We start from the raw sequence: 19,133 nt of genomic DNA, 5'->3' as shown, positions 1-19,133 counted from the left end.
TTAGGAAGTTACGTCAGGTCATCTTGAGTGATTTCAGTTTCCCCTGTTTTCTCACAACCAAAGCATGACATGCACGTTTACATTATTCTATCTGGTTGGCTTATCACGGGCTGGTAATTTCACCACTGGGGTGTTGGTTTGTTTTCTTTTTGTTTTTGTTTTTCTTTTTACTTTCCAAGCATTAAGAGGAAAAAATTACAAACTAATACATCATTGGAAGAAATTAAGTTTGAAGCATTATTCAGTGATAAGTTTCACTGATTTTAATATCCTCAGTATTTTAGAATGTAACATTTAATGTAATGAATTGGTGTGTCTATTTCTTTACATATTATAATTCAAATGTATTGAGAATGAGCATACGCAAGTTTAAAGTAAAATTGCTTTCTACCTAAACTAAAATTACTGCTACTGTAACTGAACCAGTGTAACCACTGGTCACTTATTTCAGGTTGATGTTCTTTTGTCTGTTGTTTTTAAAGGTAACTTGTATAGACTGTCAGACTTTAATTGATCCAAAGTCAAGTCCTGTCTTCAAGCCAGTCCCAGTAATGGCAGGAATGACTCCTTTAGAGGACTGTGTTATTTCATTCAGCCAGTGTGCAGGAGCAGAAAAAGATTCTTTGACGTTCTTAGCAGAGCTCCTTGGAGCAAGGTATGTAGTATTTTTAGTGTACCTGCTGTCTTGATGTATTTTATTTGTTTTGACTAATTGGAGAGCATTCAAATTAGAATTTAGCTTGGTGGCTTTATAGTATGTATGAGCAGTGTGTGGTGTAGTTATGTGATGGCTCGAAGGGACAGGGGAGAGTCCTGCGGGATAGATGTCTGGCAGATGTTAAGACTGCAGACATTAATGCTTACCTGCCAGGAAAGAGAATCTTTAAAGCTGACCCATGCAGCATTATTGAATATTATTTATGTGTGCATTATTTCCTTCCACATACTGTATGGTTGATGTATTCTTTTTCAGTATACATTCATTGTTCCTCTGGCTTTCAGCCAGAAATATAAATGCTAAATGGAAATAATGAATACTTTGGGAAAAAGAAAATTAATTTAAAAGTTGCTTCCAAGATCCAAATTAACCCTAAGTGAATGTTAGATGGTGGCTGTTTTAAAAGGAAGTAGAAAACGGTTGTACCAGTAAATGTAAATGAACTAAACTTTTACACTAATTAAAAGAATAGCTATTTTATATTAGATTATGAAACAACGTTTAAAATTATTTTAAATAAGAGATGCACCTAAAACAAACTGACTCAGGAAAAAATGATGGCAAGTAAAGGCAAACAAAAGGAAAGGACGGGTTGCAATTTTAATGTCAGACAAGTTTGGATTCAAATCAGTGCTTTAAACAAGAAAAAGAGAGCCTATAAATCAAGAGTGCTACACACACTGAAATACGTGTATATCAAATAGACCATGGCACTCATTTATGAAACAAAAACGACAGGAGATACAAAGAGGAATCAGTATAAATACACATTGTTGGAGACTTTAATTCCCATCTTTTACTTCATTACAGGTCAAATAGAAAACGAGAAAGGATAGATTTATTTCTTTTTTTTAATTTATTTATTTTTAGAGAGGGGGAAAGGAAGGACAAAGAGGAGAGAAACATCAATGTGTGGCTGCCTCTCATGTGCCACCTACTGGGGACCTGGCCCACATGTGCCTTGACTGGGAACCAAACCTGTGACCCTTTGGTTTGCAGGCCAGCACTCAGTCCATTGAGCCATAACAGCCAGGACTAGGAAGGATAGATTTAAACAGCATAGTTAGAGATCTACCCTCAAACAGTGAGCATACCTTTTCAAGTGCCTGTGGAACACTTGTAAATGTTGCCTATAGAGATATTTGCCACAAAGAAAACCTCAATAGATTCCTAAAGTAGAATAAGTACAGACCATATTCTGTAATCACAGTCCAAAAAACTTGAAATGAATAGTAGAAATAAAAAATGAAAAGACCTTGTCAACTGAACATTTTAGAACTGTTTTTTAATAACTCTTGGTTCAAAGAGGAATTTGAAATCATTTATAAGTCTAAAAGTCATTATCAACCCAGTAGTAACAAGGAACCCCAGTGCCCAGATTGTGAATTTCTTTTTTAAGATTTTATTTATTTTTACAGAGAGGGGAAGGGCAGGAGAAAAGGAGAGAAATAGCAATGTGTGGTTGCCTGTCACATACCCCATGCTGGGGACCTGGAGGCAACCCAGGCATGTGCCCTGACTGGGAATCGAACCTGTGACCTTTTGGTTCACAGTCTGGCCCTCAGTCCACTTAGCCACACCAGCCAGGAGATTGTAATCTTAAAATACCATTTCCCACGAAAGGAAACTAAAGCTTAAATAAATGATTAATTCCAGATCTGGGGCAGCAAAGGTACCAGTGAGTCTGGACCATTTTGTTGGAACAGAGAGCAAATACGTTATCAAACACAACTAGGGAGGGTTGTGTCGAAAGGAACTCCACTGGCCCTGGCTAGGTGGGTCAGTGGGTTGGAGCATCATCCCACACACCAAAAAGTTGTGGGCTTGATTCCTGGTCAGTGCATGTATAGGAGGCAGCAGATCAATGTTCTTCTCTTTTCCCTTCCTCTCTCTTCAAAATTAATAAACATATACTCAGGTAAGAATTAAAAAGAAGAAGAAAAAAAGTCCACTGGCCAAGGACAGGAAAATTTAAGTACAGCATCACCAGATGATAACAGCAGTGGATCCAAATACATCAAATGATGTTTCAGTCATGACTTTTTTTTTTTTACATTTTATTTATTTATTTTTAGAGAGTGGGGAAGGGAAGGAGAAAGAGAGGGAGAAAAACATCAATGTGTGGTTGCCTCTAGTATGCCCACTATTGGGGACCTGGCCCGCAACCCAGGCATGTGTCCTGACTGGGAATCAAACCAGCGACCCTTTGGTTCACAGGAGGCCGGCATTCAGTCTACTGATCCACACCAGCCAGGGCCCATTCATGACTTCTTAGTGACACCAAACAAACTAAACTAATTGGTCATGTTTGAAAGATGCTAAGGGAACCAACCCATTATTTTGAGAGCTGGTAAATGAAGGGAAAGGATGAAATATTTGTCCTGCCTTTCCTATAGAATCTGTCAGAATACCGTAATAATGAATAAGACAAAATTTCCCTTTCTACTGGTATTCCAATAAATAAATGAATTAATGAAAAAATCTAGGCATTGAAAATCAGTAGAAAATCACGTAATATAGAGAAGAACAGACATCTTGTTTGTCCTGCTGAAGAACATATCACCCTTTGAAGTAGTCCTACCTAAATAGTGAAAACAATCCAACAAAGCCACTGGATTCAACTACTGATTTATAGCAAATACGATAGGAGGATAACATGTGAAGTTACACCACAGTAATACAATCAGACTGAGGTAACTTTACATTATAAATGATCATAAGGCACTGGGGAAAGAAAAGGGAACATTTAAGCTAAAAGACATAAAACTGAACTAAATAGTGTTTAAGGATGCACTATGTGGTAACAAGAAAGAAAGGTAAGGAAATGATTACCATAAATATTCAAATAGTGGCTACTGTGAAGAAGGGGTGGGAGGGAGTGTTAACTGAGAGGGCCCATGGGAGAGGTTCTGGGGTGGCTGGCATGGTTCTGTCTTCTGACGTGAGTGGGGGATGTAAGGGTTTTCACCTTAGAATTATTAAATTGTACGTTTCCTTTTTTGTCGTGTTCTGTATTTGAATTATACTAAACAATAAAAAGCTTTTTGAAAAAGTGAAATTGTAGAAAATCTGGACAATAACAGTACCAAGATGACAGACTTCATGGATAAGTAGGTTGAATATGAAAAATGAAACCCTGAAAATACTGGGAAAATGTAGAATGTTCAAGAAATTTTAAAAGTGGAGAATTTGAATATGAAACTGAGAAGTCACAAAAGAAATGATTGAATTCTGCTTATACCTCAAGTGGTGGACTTCTGTTTCTGCCTCCATGTAATCTGTGTTTATTAATGGTCTGTGATCTTGAGCAAGTCACTTAATTTCTTTTTATCTTTTCCAGGTTGTATCTTTATAATATTTTATAAAAGAATTAGTATTCCACAAATACTGAGAGGATCAAATGAGATTATATGTGCAAATGCTTTGAACAGTTGTAGTGGACTAAAATACACCATGTGTGATTTATACACTTTTCTTTGCTCCCCTAGATGTTCATGCCTCCTTTAGGAGGAAAGGACAAAAATCTCCCCGTTAGGGAGGAGATTTTTCTAGTTAAATTCTTGAAAGTCTAAGGGATAGAACTGACTTTTAATCATTGGTGTCTTCCTAGAACTCTAACAAAACACTGTTGTATTAGAAACTTCATTGTCAGGTTGCTGGCTAATTGTGTGTATGACCATTTGCTTTTCTTTAAATACAACTTTCAGCGTTCAAGAATTCTTTGTCCGCAAAGCCAATGCAAAGAAAGGCATGCTTGCTAGTACACATCTTGTATTGAAGGAACCAAGCGGTTCTAAATATGAAGCTTCCAAGAAGTGGAATCTACCGGCAGTCACCATAGCTTGGCTTTTGGAGACTGCTAGAATGGGAAAGAGAGCAAATGAAAGCCATTTTCTGATTGAAAATTCAACTGAAGAAGGTTAATATTTTTATTTTGTTTTTATATATACATATTTTTACAGTTTGATGGTTTCTGAGATACCAGTGTGCCAAAGCCTGTTTTTAGGAAAGGTTGTTGATTTCTACTTGTCACACTGGTACAGTGAGCCACTGTTGGGCATTCATTATTGATTGGGAAAACAAATGGGTGTTCGTAGTGCAAGTGTTTAATATGTACTTTCAAGTATGAGCACTGTTTGAAAGCTATAGGATGCAAAACAATGGAGGAGCATTCTAGGCGTTCAGTGTTTGAAGTCTAAAGATGTGAATTTGAGTCCCTTTCACTGGCCCTCCTATGACTCATACTGACACACATGTAATTAGTGTTCTCCCTCACACTTCAAACTTCTGCATGTTTTCTCTAGCTCACCTCACACTTGCCTGTTCCCCCTTCTTATCCTTCCGTTCTCATCTTGGATGGCACTTTCCTTTGACTCACCAAGTATGGCCTTTGTCTTGCCATCACACCTTGTATTATCCCTTTTATAGCTCTTATCCCAGTGTTACAATTCTGGTTTGCCTTCGCGTCTCCCTACTCCACTGTAAGCTCTGAAAAGCAAGGACTATGCATGTCTTGGGCATTATGTATTTCCATTGTCTAGCATTGGGACTGGTATGCAGTAGCCATCTAAGTGTTTTTGTTAAATATCGGAAAACGTAGGGAGTGGGGTGGGAGGACACAGTAGCCCCTTATAGGATGGCAGGGTCCCTGGAAAAACCTCACGGACAATTCGGCAGCTTGGGAACAACTCTCAGAGCCATTATTTACTTACCTAGACAGACTGGAAATTTTGTAACAGGCAAAGCAATGCTTCGGTCATATTAAAATTTTATTAAGGGCTTTCCAGAAACTTGACTAGTTGTTAACTCTGGGTACATGTATTTGGAATTTTCTTTTTACTCAACCATTGACTAAGATGATATTTATTTATATAATTTTTGGCACATTGTGAAGTTTATTGAGAATATTTTGTGTTACAAGCTAAAATGGGAAAACTGATTTCATTAATTATTTGTTTCAATTGATGTGCTTGTCTAACTCAACATATTTTAATGCATCATCTAGTCTGTTTCTTGGAAAGTAGATATATAACTTTGAGGTTTAAAGTATACATGAGAATTCGTATGAAAATTAACAATAAGGTAAAAATCTCACTTATGTACCTCTTTATTGGAAGAAAAAGGTATCGTTAGTGGCTCACATTTGTTTTTCTTTCTTCTTTTTTAAACCTCCAGAGCAAAGTTTAGAGACTGAAATAGCAAATGGGGTGAATCTAAATTCAGATGCTCCAGAGCATCCTGCCACGCGCCTGGGAACGCACAGGAAAACGGCCGTCACACCTTTAGATATGAACCGCTTTCAGAGTAAGGCTTTCCATGCTGTGATGTCACAGCACACCCGGCAGGTGCCAGTCTCCCCAGCAGGACAGCCGCTCCAGAAGGAGCCCTCGTTACGCCTGGACACTCCATCCAAATTTCTGTCCAAGGACAAACTCTTCAAGCCTTCCTTTGATGTAAAGGTAAGGTTCATAGAAAACGGTCCGGGAATTTATAGAGTTGAAGCACCGTTTTCTGCATCACCTCTAAAGTTTGTAGTAGTATATTTTCCAGAGATGTTGGCAAGTAGATTCATATTATTGAGTCCTTGCTGATACTTGTGGTTGAAGTAACAGATAAATACAGTGTGAAACCAGGACATCTGGGTTCAAGTTCTGTATCTCTCATGAACAGTACGACTCTAGGCAGATTGTTCATCCTGTGATATCTGACCATCAGTTTCTTCTTTTGTATGAAGAGAATAATATCCCTTACTCTGAAAACTCAGATGTATCATAAGGATCAGACGAAATGGTCTGATAAAATACGTAAACTATGAAAGAGTGCACGGTGGGGCAAAAGTAGGTTTAGTTGCAAGTACATGAAACACACAGTTTATTTTTGTATTATTTGTTATTATTTTCCATGCAAACAACTGTAAACCTTCTTTTGCCCTACCTTGTATAATAAACACACTGCTATTTATATTTTGATTCTAGGAGTACACCCAATATACTGACATTGTCTTTATTATCACCCTGCTTATCAGTCATTTCCATTAAAATGATGAGCAAGTCTGCACCTTTGCTTGTTCTCCTGGGCATTACAGTGTGGTTCCCTTTCTGGAAAAAATCATTTGCAAGTCAAGGGCTAATTTAACTTTCTCAAGTGGTTTATTTTTATTCCCCCGAACATGATTTTCTTCATTGTCCTTTAGCAGCTTTTAGGTTTTAAGTGTCCAAACCATTGTCTATGTTTTTTTATCCATGGACTTTTGCAACATCATCGTACCATATATCTATTTTGCTCATAGGGTATTAAGAAGCAACATTTTAATAATTTTTACTGGTATGTTTTAGAGCAGAATTACAAAGTTTGCAGATTGTTCATCTCCAGAAAATAAATATAAACTAATACCTGGAACAACTTTCTCCTAGCTAAATCTTTGATCAGATCGCTTATTTATTTACTTATTTTTAATTATAGTTGACATCCAAAACATGAATTTCAGGTTCGTCAAATCTCTTCCATAGTAACATTTTGTACTGTGATTATCACTGCTCCTTATGTCTTAAGAAACAGGAAAACCACTGGTTTGGAAACTGGGGGCTATAATCAGCCTCTGCTTTGCCTCTGGCTACCTTTAAAGCAAGTCAACCTCTGTGGGCTTCATTATTCCCACCCGTGAAAACATGGCATATATGTATAGATGTATACATCTGTATAGATGATCTCTAAGGTCTCAGATCATAGAACCTTTGAATAGTAAATGAAGTAATTTAATAGGCAAAAAAAATAGTTGATAAATTCCAGTCATTTAGACCATTCTTCAGATGCCTTGCAGAGCAAAGCCAGTGGTTCTGAAAGAGTCTCTGTGAAGGTAGAGAACACGTTTAGAGGTTTCATTATTTGGAGTCATAGTTTATTTAGCAGTTTTCTGTTCTTTTCTCATTTTGGTCATAAATAAACTAAAACTTCAGCTTATGATCACTGAGTCTTCAAATTGACATAGTATGGCATACAGAAATTCTTACTCTGAAAACAGAAGGGCAGGTGGAATAATCACAAAGTTGAACATATATTAGTCCTCACAATGAAAAAAACCTCTTATTGAAACTTTATGTGTAATTGACACATCATAAAAGTACAACACATGTGCTGCTAAATGAAACATCATTGTTAACAGTTGGGAAGCCACTTACGTGTCAGAAAGAGACCACTGCTAATGCCATACCAGCTTCCTCACCCCCCCCTCTGTACTGCTTCCTGCTCCTCCCCAGAGGTAATGCCCCTGACCTCTAACTCGGTGGCTCTGTTGTGCTCGTTTTTTACTTTTAAATAAGTGAAGTCATAGTATTTACTTTTTTGAGTCTGTCTTCTTTTGGTATTGTTGTTCAACCTTCATTTGGAAGATTTGTTCCTGTTGCTACCTCTGACTGCACTTCATTGATTTATTAATGTGTGATATTAAATATTTCATTTTTTCTATATACTGAAGTTTACATATCCAGTCTACTGTTTAATGGCATTTAGGTGGTATTCATTTTTTTTGCTCTTCCAAATAATGTACTTGTGAACATTCTTGTGCGTGTCTATTTTTATTTTTATTCTTTTGCAGTGGAGAAAGTATAGTTACTATTTGCAGATTGCTAAAGAAGGAGAAAGGGAACCTGTATTGCCTAAAGCCCAAATTCCCCAGTGACTTAACATTCGGGGCTTTTAAGGGCAAAAAAACCCAACATGAGTAAGGAGTTCAAAGTTATGGGCTATGTTGACCAGTCAGTTCCTATACAAGTTCAAGCAATGCTGGGTTTTATTCCATCTTCAGTTGAGACTGACAAGACTGTCAGAGTAGTCATACCAGTTTATACTCCACCCATAGTGTATTGAGCATCCAGTGTGCCCCATCCTTGGCAACAAGGTGTTATAATTTTTTTAAACTTTTTACTTGGAAATAATTTCTGACTTGCATGAAGCTATAAAAAAATAGTATAAGCACTAGTCATATACCCCTAGAGATTCTTAGTGGCTGAGAAAGAAAGTATTTGAGGAAGGAGTGGTTAACTGTCACATGTTGCAGAAAGATCAAGAAAACAGAAAACTGATCACTGGATCTAGTATTCTGGAGGTCACCAGGGATCTTACCAGTAAGGGTTTTGATGACATGGCAGAGGTGGAAGCCGGCGTGGACTCATACAAGAATGCAAGAGGAACTGGAGACAGTGGATGTAAACAGTGCATTTGAGGAGCTTTACTGTAAAGGGTGACCAGAAAATGGGGTGGGTGGCTACAGGACAAAATAGGGTGCACAGAGATTGTTTTGATTTTAAGATGGTATAAATAAATGTATGCCAGTGTGAGTGATCCAGTAGAGATCGAATTGATCATGAGAGGGGAGAGTTGCTGAAGCCACATCTTTGAGTTGGTGCGAGGGGTTGGATTAAGTGGAGGCAAGTCCCGGAAGGGAAGTAGTGTTCACGGTGCACTACTTCACAGGTACGGAAGGTGGGCACATGTGGTGTGGAGCTTCTTGTTTCTTTTGTGTGTGAAGAATCCTTTTAAATGCCGTGGGGAATATTTTTTTTAAGCTTTAGCAAGAAGAAAGCCTTACCATGTTCTTGCAAAAACAAAACAAAAAAAAAACAAGTAAACATCACAAGGATTTATTTCATTTAATAGATTCTATTAAAAACAAACAGCATTAAAAAAATGAATAGAGCAGACAATTGTAATTGAACAATAAAGTAATTTTTAAAAAATAATAAATGAAAACTTTGCTGGTAAAAAAAATCTGGGAAGAGTAGTTGAAGGTAGGAACTAGTCCTACTAGTTATTGAAACAAAGTTGCAGTAATTGGAGCAGTTTGTTAATGTCATGTAAATTGTCAAATCAGTGCACCAGATTATATCCCATAGATAGGAGAATATATTATACTTGTATAATAAAGGAGGCATTCCAGTCAGACGATCGAGAAGAGAGTTGGGATGCAACCTCATACCTTGCATCAGAATAAATATCAGATCAGAGTATTTGTACACAAGAAATGAAGGCATAAAAATTCTAGAAAAGGTCATGCAAGAGTTGGTTGGTTTTTAAATCACTGTGGGGGAGGCCTTTCTGACTATAACATACACCCAAAAGCAATAAAAATTCATAGAATTTGACAGCAAATAAAATTCTCTACATTTAAATATGTAGATTTCATTGATATATGGTTAAAAAAAAGTATTTAAAAAACTCTCCATGGCAAAAATTTGACAAACTACACATTGAGACCAACTATGTATATATACAAAAACCAGTATCACAGTGGAGATATGTATGTAAATTCATACAAATATCTTCATGCAAGTGAATATAAAAAAGACTAATAACCCAGTGGAAAAATGTGCAAAGGGTAGGAAGAGATAGCTATCACAAAACATTAAATAGAAATATTACACATCATACAGCTGTTTAGAGGGTGGGAAATTAAGATGTACAAATATATTTATCTAATCTATAAGGTTGGCAAAAAAATCTGATAACCTACTGTTCTGTCAAGCATATTGGGGAACAAACGTACACTTAAATGCTTTGCTGAGAAGCATGTCACTGTTGGTACATAAATTTTGCTTAAATGCTTCCCTTTATTCTTGCATGTGCAAAATGGTGTGTGTACAAGGTTAGTCGTTGCATCATTATATTGGCAAAAGATTGTCAACGAAGATAGTCATCAGTTGAGCACTGGTTAAATACGTCCTGTGTACACATGGGATACTGTGCAGATGGGAAAGAATGAGCAAGCCCCTGAGCAGCAGGGCCGTCTGTGAGGGAACTGTGGGTGGCTTGGGAATAGGAACATACTGATATTTTGTACTTTCAAAGGTCTTCCATAATTCTCAGCTCAGTCTGACTTCTTAACCTTCATGTTAGTTCATGTCTTGCGTATATCCATCCTAGCTCACTTGTTTCCGTCTGTGTTTTTTGTCTGCTTGTTTTGTTTTTGTTGTTCTTCATTTAAATTACAATTTAAACTCTTAAGATTCAGGCAGCCCTGGCTGGTGTGGCTCAGTAGATTGAGCACCAGCCTATGAATAAAAATGCAGGTTTGATTCACAGTCAGGGCACGTGCTGGGGTTGCAGGCCAGGTCCCCAGTTGGGGTCATGTGAGAGGTGGCAACCAATCGATGTATCTCTCACACATTGATGTTTATCTCCCCCTTTCCCCCCTCCCTTCCCCTTTCTCTAAAAGTAAATAAATAAAATCTTTTCTTAAAAAAGATTCGGGCAAATGTAAGATAATATGAATTTTTTTTCTTTGTAGTATACAGATACAGATAACATTTCATTTTCCTTTTGTTTGGAGGAAAGCTAGAGGAAATTACAGCTATAATCCAATTAATTTTTAGGATTATCCCCCTTTTGAACTCTCTTTTTCCTTTTCTTCCTTTGCTCTTCTTTTCTCCTCTTCATCTCTACCTTGCTTTCTCCCTCTTCCATTCTCCCCCTCCCTCCATACATATAGGATGCACTGGCAGCCTTGGAAACTCCAGGTGGACCTAGCCAAAAGAGAAGGAAACTGAGTACCCCGCTCTCAGAAGTCATCGGCAGAAACTTGAAGCTTGCTTTGGCAAATAGCTCTCGAGATGCTGTTGCTCTTTCCGCCAGCCCTCAGCTGAAGGATGCTCAACCAGAGATGGTAGTATTAGATCTCTTACTAAAAGGAAGTTCTAGATAAAACATTTCAAACGATAATAGTCAATCTGTTTCTTTTATTTTCCATGTGCAGGAAGAAGCTCCAAAGCCACTTCACAAAGCAGTGGTATATGTCAGTAAAAAACTCAGTAAGAAGCAGAGTGAACTAAATGGGATTGCAGCCTCTCTGGGCGCAGATTACAGGTACCAGGCACCTCTTTCTGTTTGGTGGGCACATGGCCCAAGTTTCTAGGGTGACCTAAAGCTCTCATGAGCATCTACAAAGGAATATTTATTTTCCCTTTAATGTGTCGTCTTATGTACAAAATCACTCCAAATGATTTTTAATTTACCACATCCTTTAAAAATATTCTCTGCCATAACACTATATTTTTATGTTCTTTTAGGGTGTCTAACAAATTTTCAACAACCTATTTTGTGCCTGTTACTATTCTAGAAACTTGGCCTGTAGGTCTGAGATTAAGCATATTTTTACCTTAGTGATTTTCAGAATAGAGCCTTTCTGTGAGTAATACTAAGTACTCTAGTAGTACTCCTGAATTTAAAATGGTCTTTTTTGAGGATGTTTTGATTTCTGTCGTTTTTACTACTTTGGAGACATAGATTAGCAGATCTGCCCTCGACCAGAGAGCCAAGCTAAAAAGAGGTCTCTAGTGCAAATGGCACCAGTGTGAGAGAACTGAGACCCTTGCCTAGTCCAGCCAATCCTGAGCTGATGGGACCCCTCCACTGTCTGCAGTGCCAGCTTTCTGATCAGTTGTAGTCCGCCCTTCATAGGTAGCATAACGGTAGATTGGTTTTATAAGCAACACAGTTTGAGGATTACGATTAGCTTCATCTTCCCCTTCAGTAAGTCCTGTTTCGGTCAGCTTTCTGTTCCATATGAGAAATGAGATCGGAAGAATATAAACATAAATGTCTGTCATAGTTGTAAGCGTGCTAGCGTTTAATGCATCTGTTGTGGGATAGTGAAGTTTTCATATAACTATTAGGATTACCTATTATGTATTTAGTGTTATCTACTATTATGTTATATAGTTACCTATTTTATTTATGTTATGTATTTCCAGTTGCTGAGCACTTAGTATGACCATTATCTCATTTCACTCTCACAATAGCCCTATGAGAATATATATATTTGTCAAAATTTGAATGCTTCCTTAGATGTTGCTTGTATGTGGACTTGATTCAAAGTTTGTTTTAAATCTATTCCCAAAATGAATTTCTCAGACTTGATGATTGAGAGGGAAAAGTCCTTTAATATGCAGAGATTACAGTAGTTACATGTTCAAGTGCAGCTATCCCAGATGTTCCCTTCCATAAGCTAGGTATAGAACATCCCGAAGAGACCATTTACTGTCACCTGTCTTCCAGCAGTTAAACATCTAACCAGAATCCTCTCCACACCTCAGACGCAGCATCCCCTTTTGGTTACAGATATTTACATCACGTTCCCTGTACTAAAATGATTTTGTAAATATTACTTACCTACTTTTATAATTTGTTTTTAAATCTTCACCCAAGGAAAAAGGAAGAGAAACATCAATTGGTTGCCTCCTGTATGCGCCCCGACCAGGGATCGAACCTGCAACCTTTTGGTGTACAGGATGACGCTCCAACCAACTGAGCTTCCCGGTCAGGGCTACTTTTATATATATACACATATATAGTTGTTCACTGGAAATGTTTATTTCAGGTGTTACTATTTTATATACCTTTATAATTTGAAAAAATGCAGGTTAGTAGAAGGCACATAAGAACAAAGTATGTTTAGTATGTAAATGGATGCCTGTGTCTGAGGACACTAGAAGAAAAGGGAGTATTCATTTGCATGTGTGCATATGTAAAATCACCTCAAATGCTACAGTCACAGGGCTGAAAGAGCTAGGGAGACTCAGATACCACAAGCAGCATTTCCTTTAGTAATATGACTTTATCTAGGCTTGTTCACCATTTGTCAAAGTTCCAGATTAAGTAGAGTCTCATCAGTTAATTCAGGAGTTGTATACTTGGTACACTAGCATATTATTAAAACTGGAAAAAATAATAACTTGTGTTTATATGTGAAACAGGTTCTAGGCTCGTTTAATTTCAGTTGACCCTTGAACTGTGCCCCTTAGTGCCCCCTCCCTCTGCCCTCCACCATCAGAGTCAGAAATCCTCATGTGACTCTACTCCCTGAAAATTTAACCTACTGATGGCTGGAAGCCTTGCTGATAACAGTCAATATGTATTTTGTTATATGTGTTATATACTGTATTCTTAAGCTACAGAAAAAATGTTACTAAGAAGATTATAAGGAAGAAAAAATATATTTACAAAACTGTATGTATGTATGTATTGGAAAACATTCGTATGTAAGTGGATCCATGCAGTTCAAAACTATGATGTTCGAGGAGCAACTGTTTTTTTACAGTTTACAGCTTTTTTTTTACAGTTGTATCGAGGATACAACTTTTTTTTTACCTATGTGGATTTTTGTCAGGACATTAAGAAAACCATGTAGGATGTGGGATAATTGTATATATGACTATTTTTCCCACAGAAATTCTAGCATTCCCAGACCTTACTTACTAAATCTAGTGACAGTCCCCCAACATACAAACACATGTTATTATTACAACCAAAATTACCCCCACAAATGTCCAAAATAGCTCCTAAAGTAAAGTAACAATTATGCTGAAAGCACTGAGCTAAACCAAGTGGTGAGCAGGCTAGACATCTGATTTTGTAAGCAAAGTTTTGTTGGAACATAGCTGTGCCTATTTGTTTACCTACGGTGGTAGGCAAAAGAAGGCTTCCAGTTGTCCATATGGAAAAAGACAATAAATAGGCCCTGGCTGATTTGGTTCAGTGGATGGAGTGCCAGCCTGTAAACCAAAGGGTCGCTGGTTCAGTTTCCAGTAGGGGCACGTGCCTAGGTTGTGAGCTGGGTCCCCAGTGGGGAGTGTGTAAGAGACAACCACACATTGGTATTTCTCCCCCTCTCTCCTTACATTTCCCTCTCTCTAAAAATAAATTAAAAAATGAAATGAAATAATAAAATAGAAAAAGACAATAAAATAATACAAGAGTAAACAACTCTGTTTGGCTTACTCACAACTATAAACCTACTTTTGCCCTGCCCTATGTTTTCTGTGGCTGCTTTCATACAAGGCAAATGTTTAGTAGTTGTGAGATTGTTTGCCCTGCAAACCCTAAAATGTTTATCATCGGGCCTTTTAAGAAAATAATTGTGAACCCCTTGATCAAAACCATCTGTAATCATTGAGATTCTGTCCTTGAAAGACCTTTGAGGACTGAAACTCATAATTTATCCATGTTATTACAGTGGATAGTAAAACGAGATGATTTAGGAAAAAATATTCCTGTTTTTTGGAATTATCTTGATAAAACTAACAAATTAGGCAAGGTGTTTTTTATTGTTATTTTTAAGGATGTGTGGTCTATAGGAAATAGAGATGTTTGTAACTTAGGAGGAAATATTTCTTCTTAATTTGTTTAATTTGGCTATTTTATTTTTATTTTTAAGTATATTTTATTGATTACGCTATTACAGTTTTCCCAATTTTTCCCCTTTTATACCCCCTCCGCCCTGCACCCCCCAACCCTCCAGCATTCGCCCTCCTTAGCTTATGTCCATGGGTTGTACTTATAAGTTCTTTGAATTCTCTGTTTCCTACACTATTTTTGACCTCTCCCTGTCTATTTTATACCTACCAATTACGCTTCTTCCCTGTACCATTCCTCCCCTCCTCCCCACTGAAAACCCTCCATGTGATATCCATTTCTCTGATTCTGTTCCTATTCTAGTTGTTTGCTTAGTTTGTGTTTTCGTTGTTTTTCTTGTTTGTTTTTTTTTAGGTTCATTTGTTGATAATTGTGAGTTTATTGTCATTTTACTGTTCATAGTTTTTATATTCTTCAATTTCTTAGATAAGTCCTTTTAACATTTCATATAATATGGGCTTGGTGATGATGAACTTGACCTTATCTGGGAAGCACTTTATCTGCCCTTCTATTTATTCTAAGTGATAGCTTTGCTGGATAGAGTAATCTTGGATGTAGGTCCTTGCCTTTCATGATTTCAAATACTTCTTTCCAGCCCCTTCTTGCCTACAAGATTTCTTTTGAGAAATTAGCTAATAGTCTTATGGGAACTCCTTTGTAGGTAAGTCTCTGCTTTTCTCTTGCTGCTTTTAAGATTCTCTTCTTATCTTTAACCTTGGGTAACTTAATGATGCTGTGCCTTGGTGTGTTCTTCTTTAGATCCAACTTCTTTGGGACTCTCGGGGCTCCCTGGACTTCCTGGAAGTCCTCTTTCCTTCGAACAGATTGGGGAGGTTTTCCTTCATTATTTGTTCAAATAAGTCTTCAATTTCTTGCTCCTCTTCTTCTCGTTCTGTCACTTCTATAATTCGGATATTTGAACGTTTAAAGTTGTTCCAGAGGTTCCTAAGCTTCTCTTCATTTTTTTGAATCCTTCTTTCTTCATTCCATTCCAGTTGGATGTTTATTTCTTCCTTTTGTTCCAGATTGTTGCTTTGAGTCCTGGTTTCCTTCTTGTCACTGTTGGTTTCCTGAATATTTTGCTTTTTTTCACTTTGGGTATCTTTCATTTGCTCATTGATTTTACAACGAAGTTTAATAATTTCTGTGAGCATTTTGATTATCAAGGCTTTGAACTCTCTAGCAGATGGGTTGACTGTCTCCTCATCACTTAGCTCTTTCTGTAGTTTTGCTCTGTTCTTTCATTTGGGCCATATTTCTTTGTTTGGGGCCCCTGTTAAGTTGTAAGGGGGTGGGGAACCCTCTTTGCTGTGTTGTGCTGCTTCTTGTGGGGGAGGGGCCAGAGAGGGAACAGTGCAAGGGTTGCCTGCTGGGCTTTAGCCCCACTTTCCAATGAACTGTCATGTGAGTTTCTCCCACCATCACAACCCACGCCGTAGTCCACTGTCAGCTGAGTCTCAGTCTCCCATTCAGCCAGCCCCACCTGGCGATCTCCGGCCTCCACCTCACCTCGGGTTCTCTCCATCCGACCATCCTACTGGTCTGGTTAGTCTAATTGGTCTGGTTGACTGTTTAATTCCTTAGTTGTTGGAGTTCCATGCAGTTTGAGTTTCTGGCACTTCTGGTTGTTTATTGATTTTAGATTGGTTGGTATATACCTTTTGGTTGTGTGAGGAAGCGAAGGGTTTCTACCTGTGCCTCCATCTTGGCTGGAACCTAATTTGGCTATTTTTAAAGTTCAGAGACATTTCTTATTTAGGAAGTGGAAAGTGTGGTAAGTGTCCACAAAAAGAAACTTTATTTTAGTGATTATGATCATAATATTTAGAAATACATTTTCTTTAAAGATTTTACTTATTTAATTTGAGAGAGAGGAGAAGGAAGAAAGAGGAAAAAAACATCAACGTGTGGTTGCCTTCCACATGCCCCCAGTTAGGTACCTGACCCGCAACCCAGTCATGTGCCCTGACTGGGAATCAAACCAGCAACCCTTTGGTTCACAGGCCCGCTCTCAATCCACTGAGCCACACCAGCCAGGGCTAGAAATACAGTTTTTACTTCCCCTTTGGTCTTTACTTTATATTTTACAAGATGGCATATTTTATATTTTTAGATTATTTTCCTAGGTCAGGAGAATATTATATAGAAGAATCAGGAGATCATAGCATAATAAAATAGTTAAGAGTGTGAGTTTTGAAGTCAAACCTGGCCCTACCACTTATGCACTGAATGTCCTTGAACATACTACTTAATCCTGTCCTTCCGATTTCTTACCTATAAAATGGATGTAATGATGCCAGTGTTTGAGGGTTGTTGCGAGGAGTTGGGGGGGTAATGATGTGTCAAGTACATGGTCTGTTATGGGATGTAGAGCAAGTGTACAGTGAATGGTGACTGCCAACAACTGAAAGACAGTGAATGCTTTGATCTGGAAAGACCTGTATTATTACTATAAAGTTATATTCATTATAAGGAAGTTGAAACAGTTCAGAAAAGTATAAAGGAGAAAGTAATGTTTTAAAATATATCCTTCCAAATATCTCTCTGCACATATATATATTCCTAGAAATATGTGTATAAAATTTGACAAAAAAAAAGTGGAGACTATCATTTAAGAATCTTGCTTATGCCAGTTCTTAGAGGTTTTGTGAAAGCCAGAATATTCTATTCATAGAGAATAATGATTATAAACTAATATAGACATTTCTCTTAGTTATTTGGTTTTTATACTTGGTTGTTTCAGGTGGAGTTTTGATGAAACAGTGACTCATTTCATCTATCAAGGGCGACAGAACGACACTAACCGCGAGTATAAATCTGTGAAAGAAAGAGGAATACACATTGTTTCAGAGCACTGGCTTTTAGAAGTAAGCAGTACTGTTTATCCTCCCTGTCTGTTAAATGAAAATGTATACGAACATTGTGTCAGGATATGAACCAATTTCAGTGTATGTAAAGAAGTTTGATAACTTTAGTTATTTAACAGAGCGCATTTCATTTCTTTGCCGCCGTAAACTTAAGATCTTTATTCCTTAAATACTGAAGTCTTTAATGGGTACTCTGTGATTCTCTGATTCTGTTCACTAACTAGAAATGATGTGAAAGAAAATTTTATAATAATTTTGAGGAGAATTAATTAATGTATGTTTACCAATACTATTTAGAACTGTTTTCTCTTTCTGGGTATTCCCTGGAATTTGGTTTATACCTTGGCAAAAACATGGAGATAGAATTAGATTTTTATACTTTAGTGGACTTCACAAGTGAGGACAGCCCTAGCTGGTGTGGTTCAATTGGTTGGAGCATTATCCCATACACCAAAAGGTTGGGGGTTCGATTCCTGCTCAGGGCACATCCTAGGTGGTGGGTTTGATTGCTAGTTGCAGCGCAGATAGGATGCAACCAACTGATGTTTCTCTCTCATATCAGTGTTTTCTAATTTTTTCTCTTCCTTTCTCTCTCAAATCAATAAACATTTTATTTTTAAGTGGGGATAATGTTGAATGTAAACTGTAATTGAAAAACAATTTTTTAAAAATGAGGGCAGTTTGTCTTTTATATAGCAGACTTTTTTAGTGTAAACTACTTTTAAAAACTTTTATTTTGCAAAACTTTTTTATCTTATTACCTAACATATTGGTTACCCGTATGCAAGCTAGCATCATTTATTCTCTAAGATTTTCTGAGACCTGTTTTAAAGCACACCATTGTGTTGCAGTGTGCCCAAGAGTATAAACACCTTCCTGAGTCTCTGTATCCACATACTTTTAACCCCAAAATGAGCTTGGATATCAGCGCCGTGCAAGATGACAGACTCCGTAATAGCCGACTGCCCTCAGCTGACGGGACAGCAAAGGATGATGAGGTAGATAACATGGGTGGTACATTTTCCCCTCCTGGAGCCGAGTGTATAGTCATATACTACTGTGAAACTTTATATGATGGCTTGGGTTGAGCAATTGCAATTTTTTTCCTTCCACAGACAGATCATTTGCTTGTGGAAGAAAATGATATAGATAATATGACAACCAGTAACAAAGAAGGAGCAACATCAAATGAAAATGGAAGAAATGACTCTAAAGGAGGTAAAATATTTTAAATTACAAAAAAACATTTTATTAATATGATCCCTTTACATCCAGTGGAAAAATAAGTTATTTTCTATTGTGCTAAATGGAAGTAAAGCAGATATTTGGGGGTTGGTTGAGGTTGTTCCATGTCAGTCACTAAG

General features: G+C 37.4%; 1 protein-coding gene across 4 annotated transcripts in view; it reads left to right on the top strand.

The window, feature by feature from the left end:
• The window catches only part of TOPBP1 (DNA topoisomerase II binding protein 1), a 58,477-nt gene that overhangs the window by 25,551 nt on the left and 13,793 nt on the right, over window positions 1-19,133 (top strand). For 3 of the 4 annotated variants that reach the window (XM_045856858.1, XM_045856857.1, XM_045856860.1), the window contains 8 exons: window positions 483-655; window positions 4,426-4,637; window positions 5,894-6,177; window positions 11,202-11,375; window positions 11,466-11,575; window positions 17,646-17,769; window positions 18,621-18,767; window positions 18,885-18,987. In XM_045856858.1, the coding sequence (XP_045712814.1) occupies window positions 483-655; window positions 4,426-4,637; window positions 5,894-6,177; window positions 11,202-11,375; window positions 11,466-11,575; window positions 17,646-17,769; window positions 18,621-18,767; window positions 18,885-18,987 (1,327 nt within the window). The remainder of the gene's footprint in view (window positions 1-482; window positions 656-4,425; window positions 4,638-5,893; window positions 6,178-11,201; window positions 11,376-11,465; window positions 11,576-17,645; window positions 17,770-18,620; window positions 18,768-18,884; window positions 18,988-19,133) is intronic. The other variant, XM_045856859.1, reaches the window with a different exon arrangement.

The sequence above is a fragment of the Phyllostomus hastatus genome, unplaced genomic scaffold, assembly GCF_019186645.2.
Source record: "Phyllostomus hastatus isolate PE091 unplaced genomic scaffold, TTU_PhHast_1.1 phas_scaffold_129, whole genome shotgun sequence".
Classification (NCBI taxonomy): Eukaryota; Metazoa; Chordata; class Mammalia; order Chiroptera; family Phyllostomidae; genus Phyllostomus; species Phyllostomus hastatus.
Note: the sequence above shows the minus strand (reverse complement) of the source record. Positions and strands in the feature narration are given on the sequence as shown.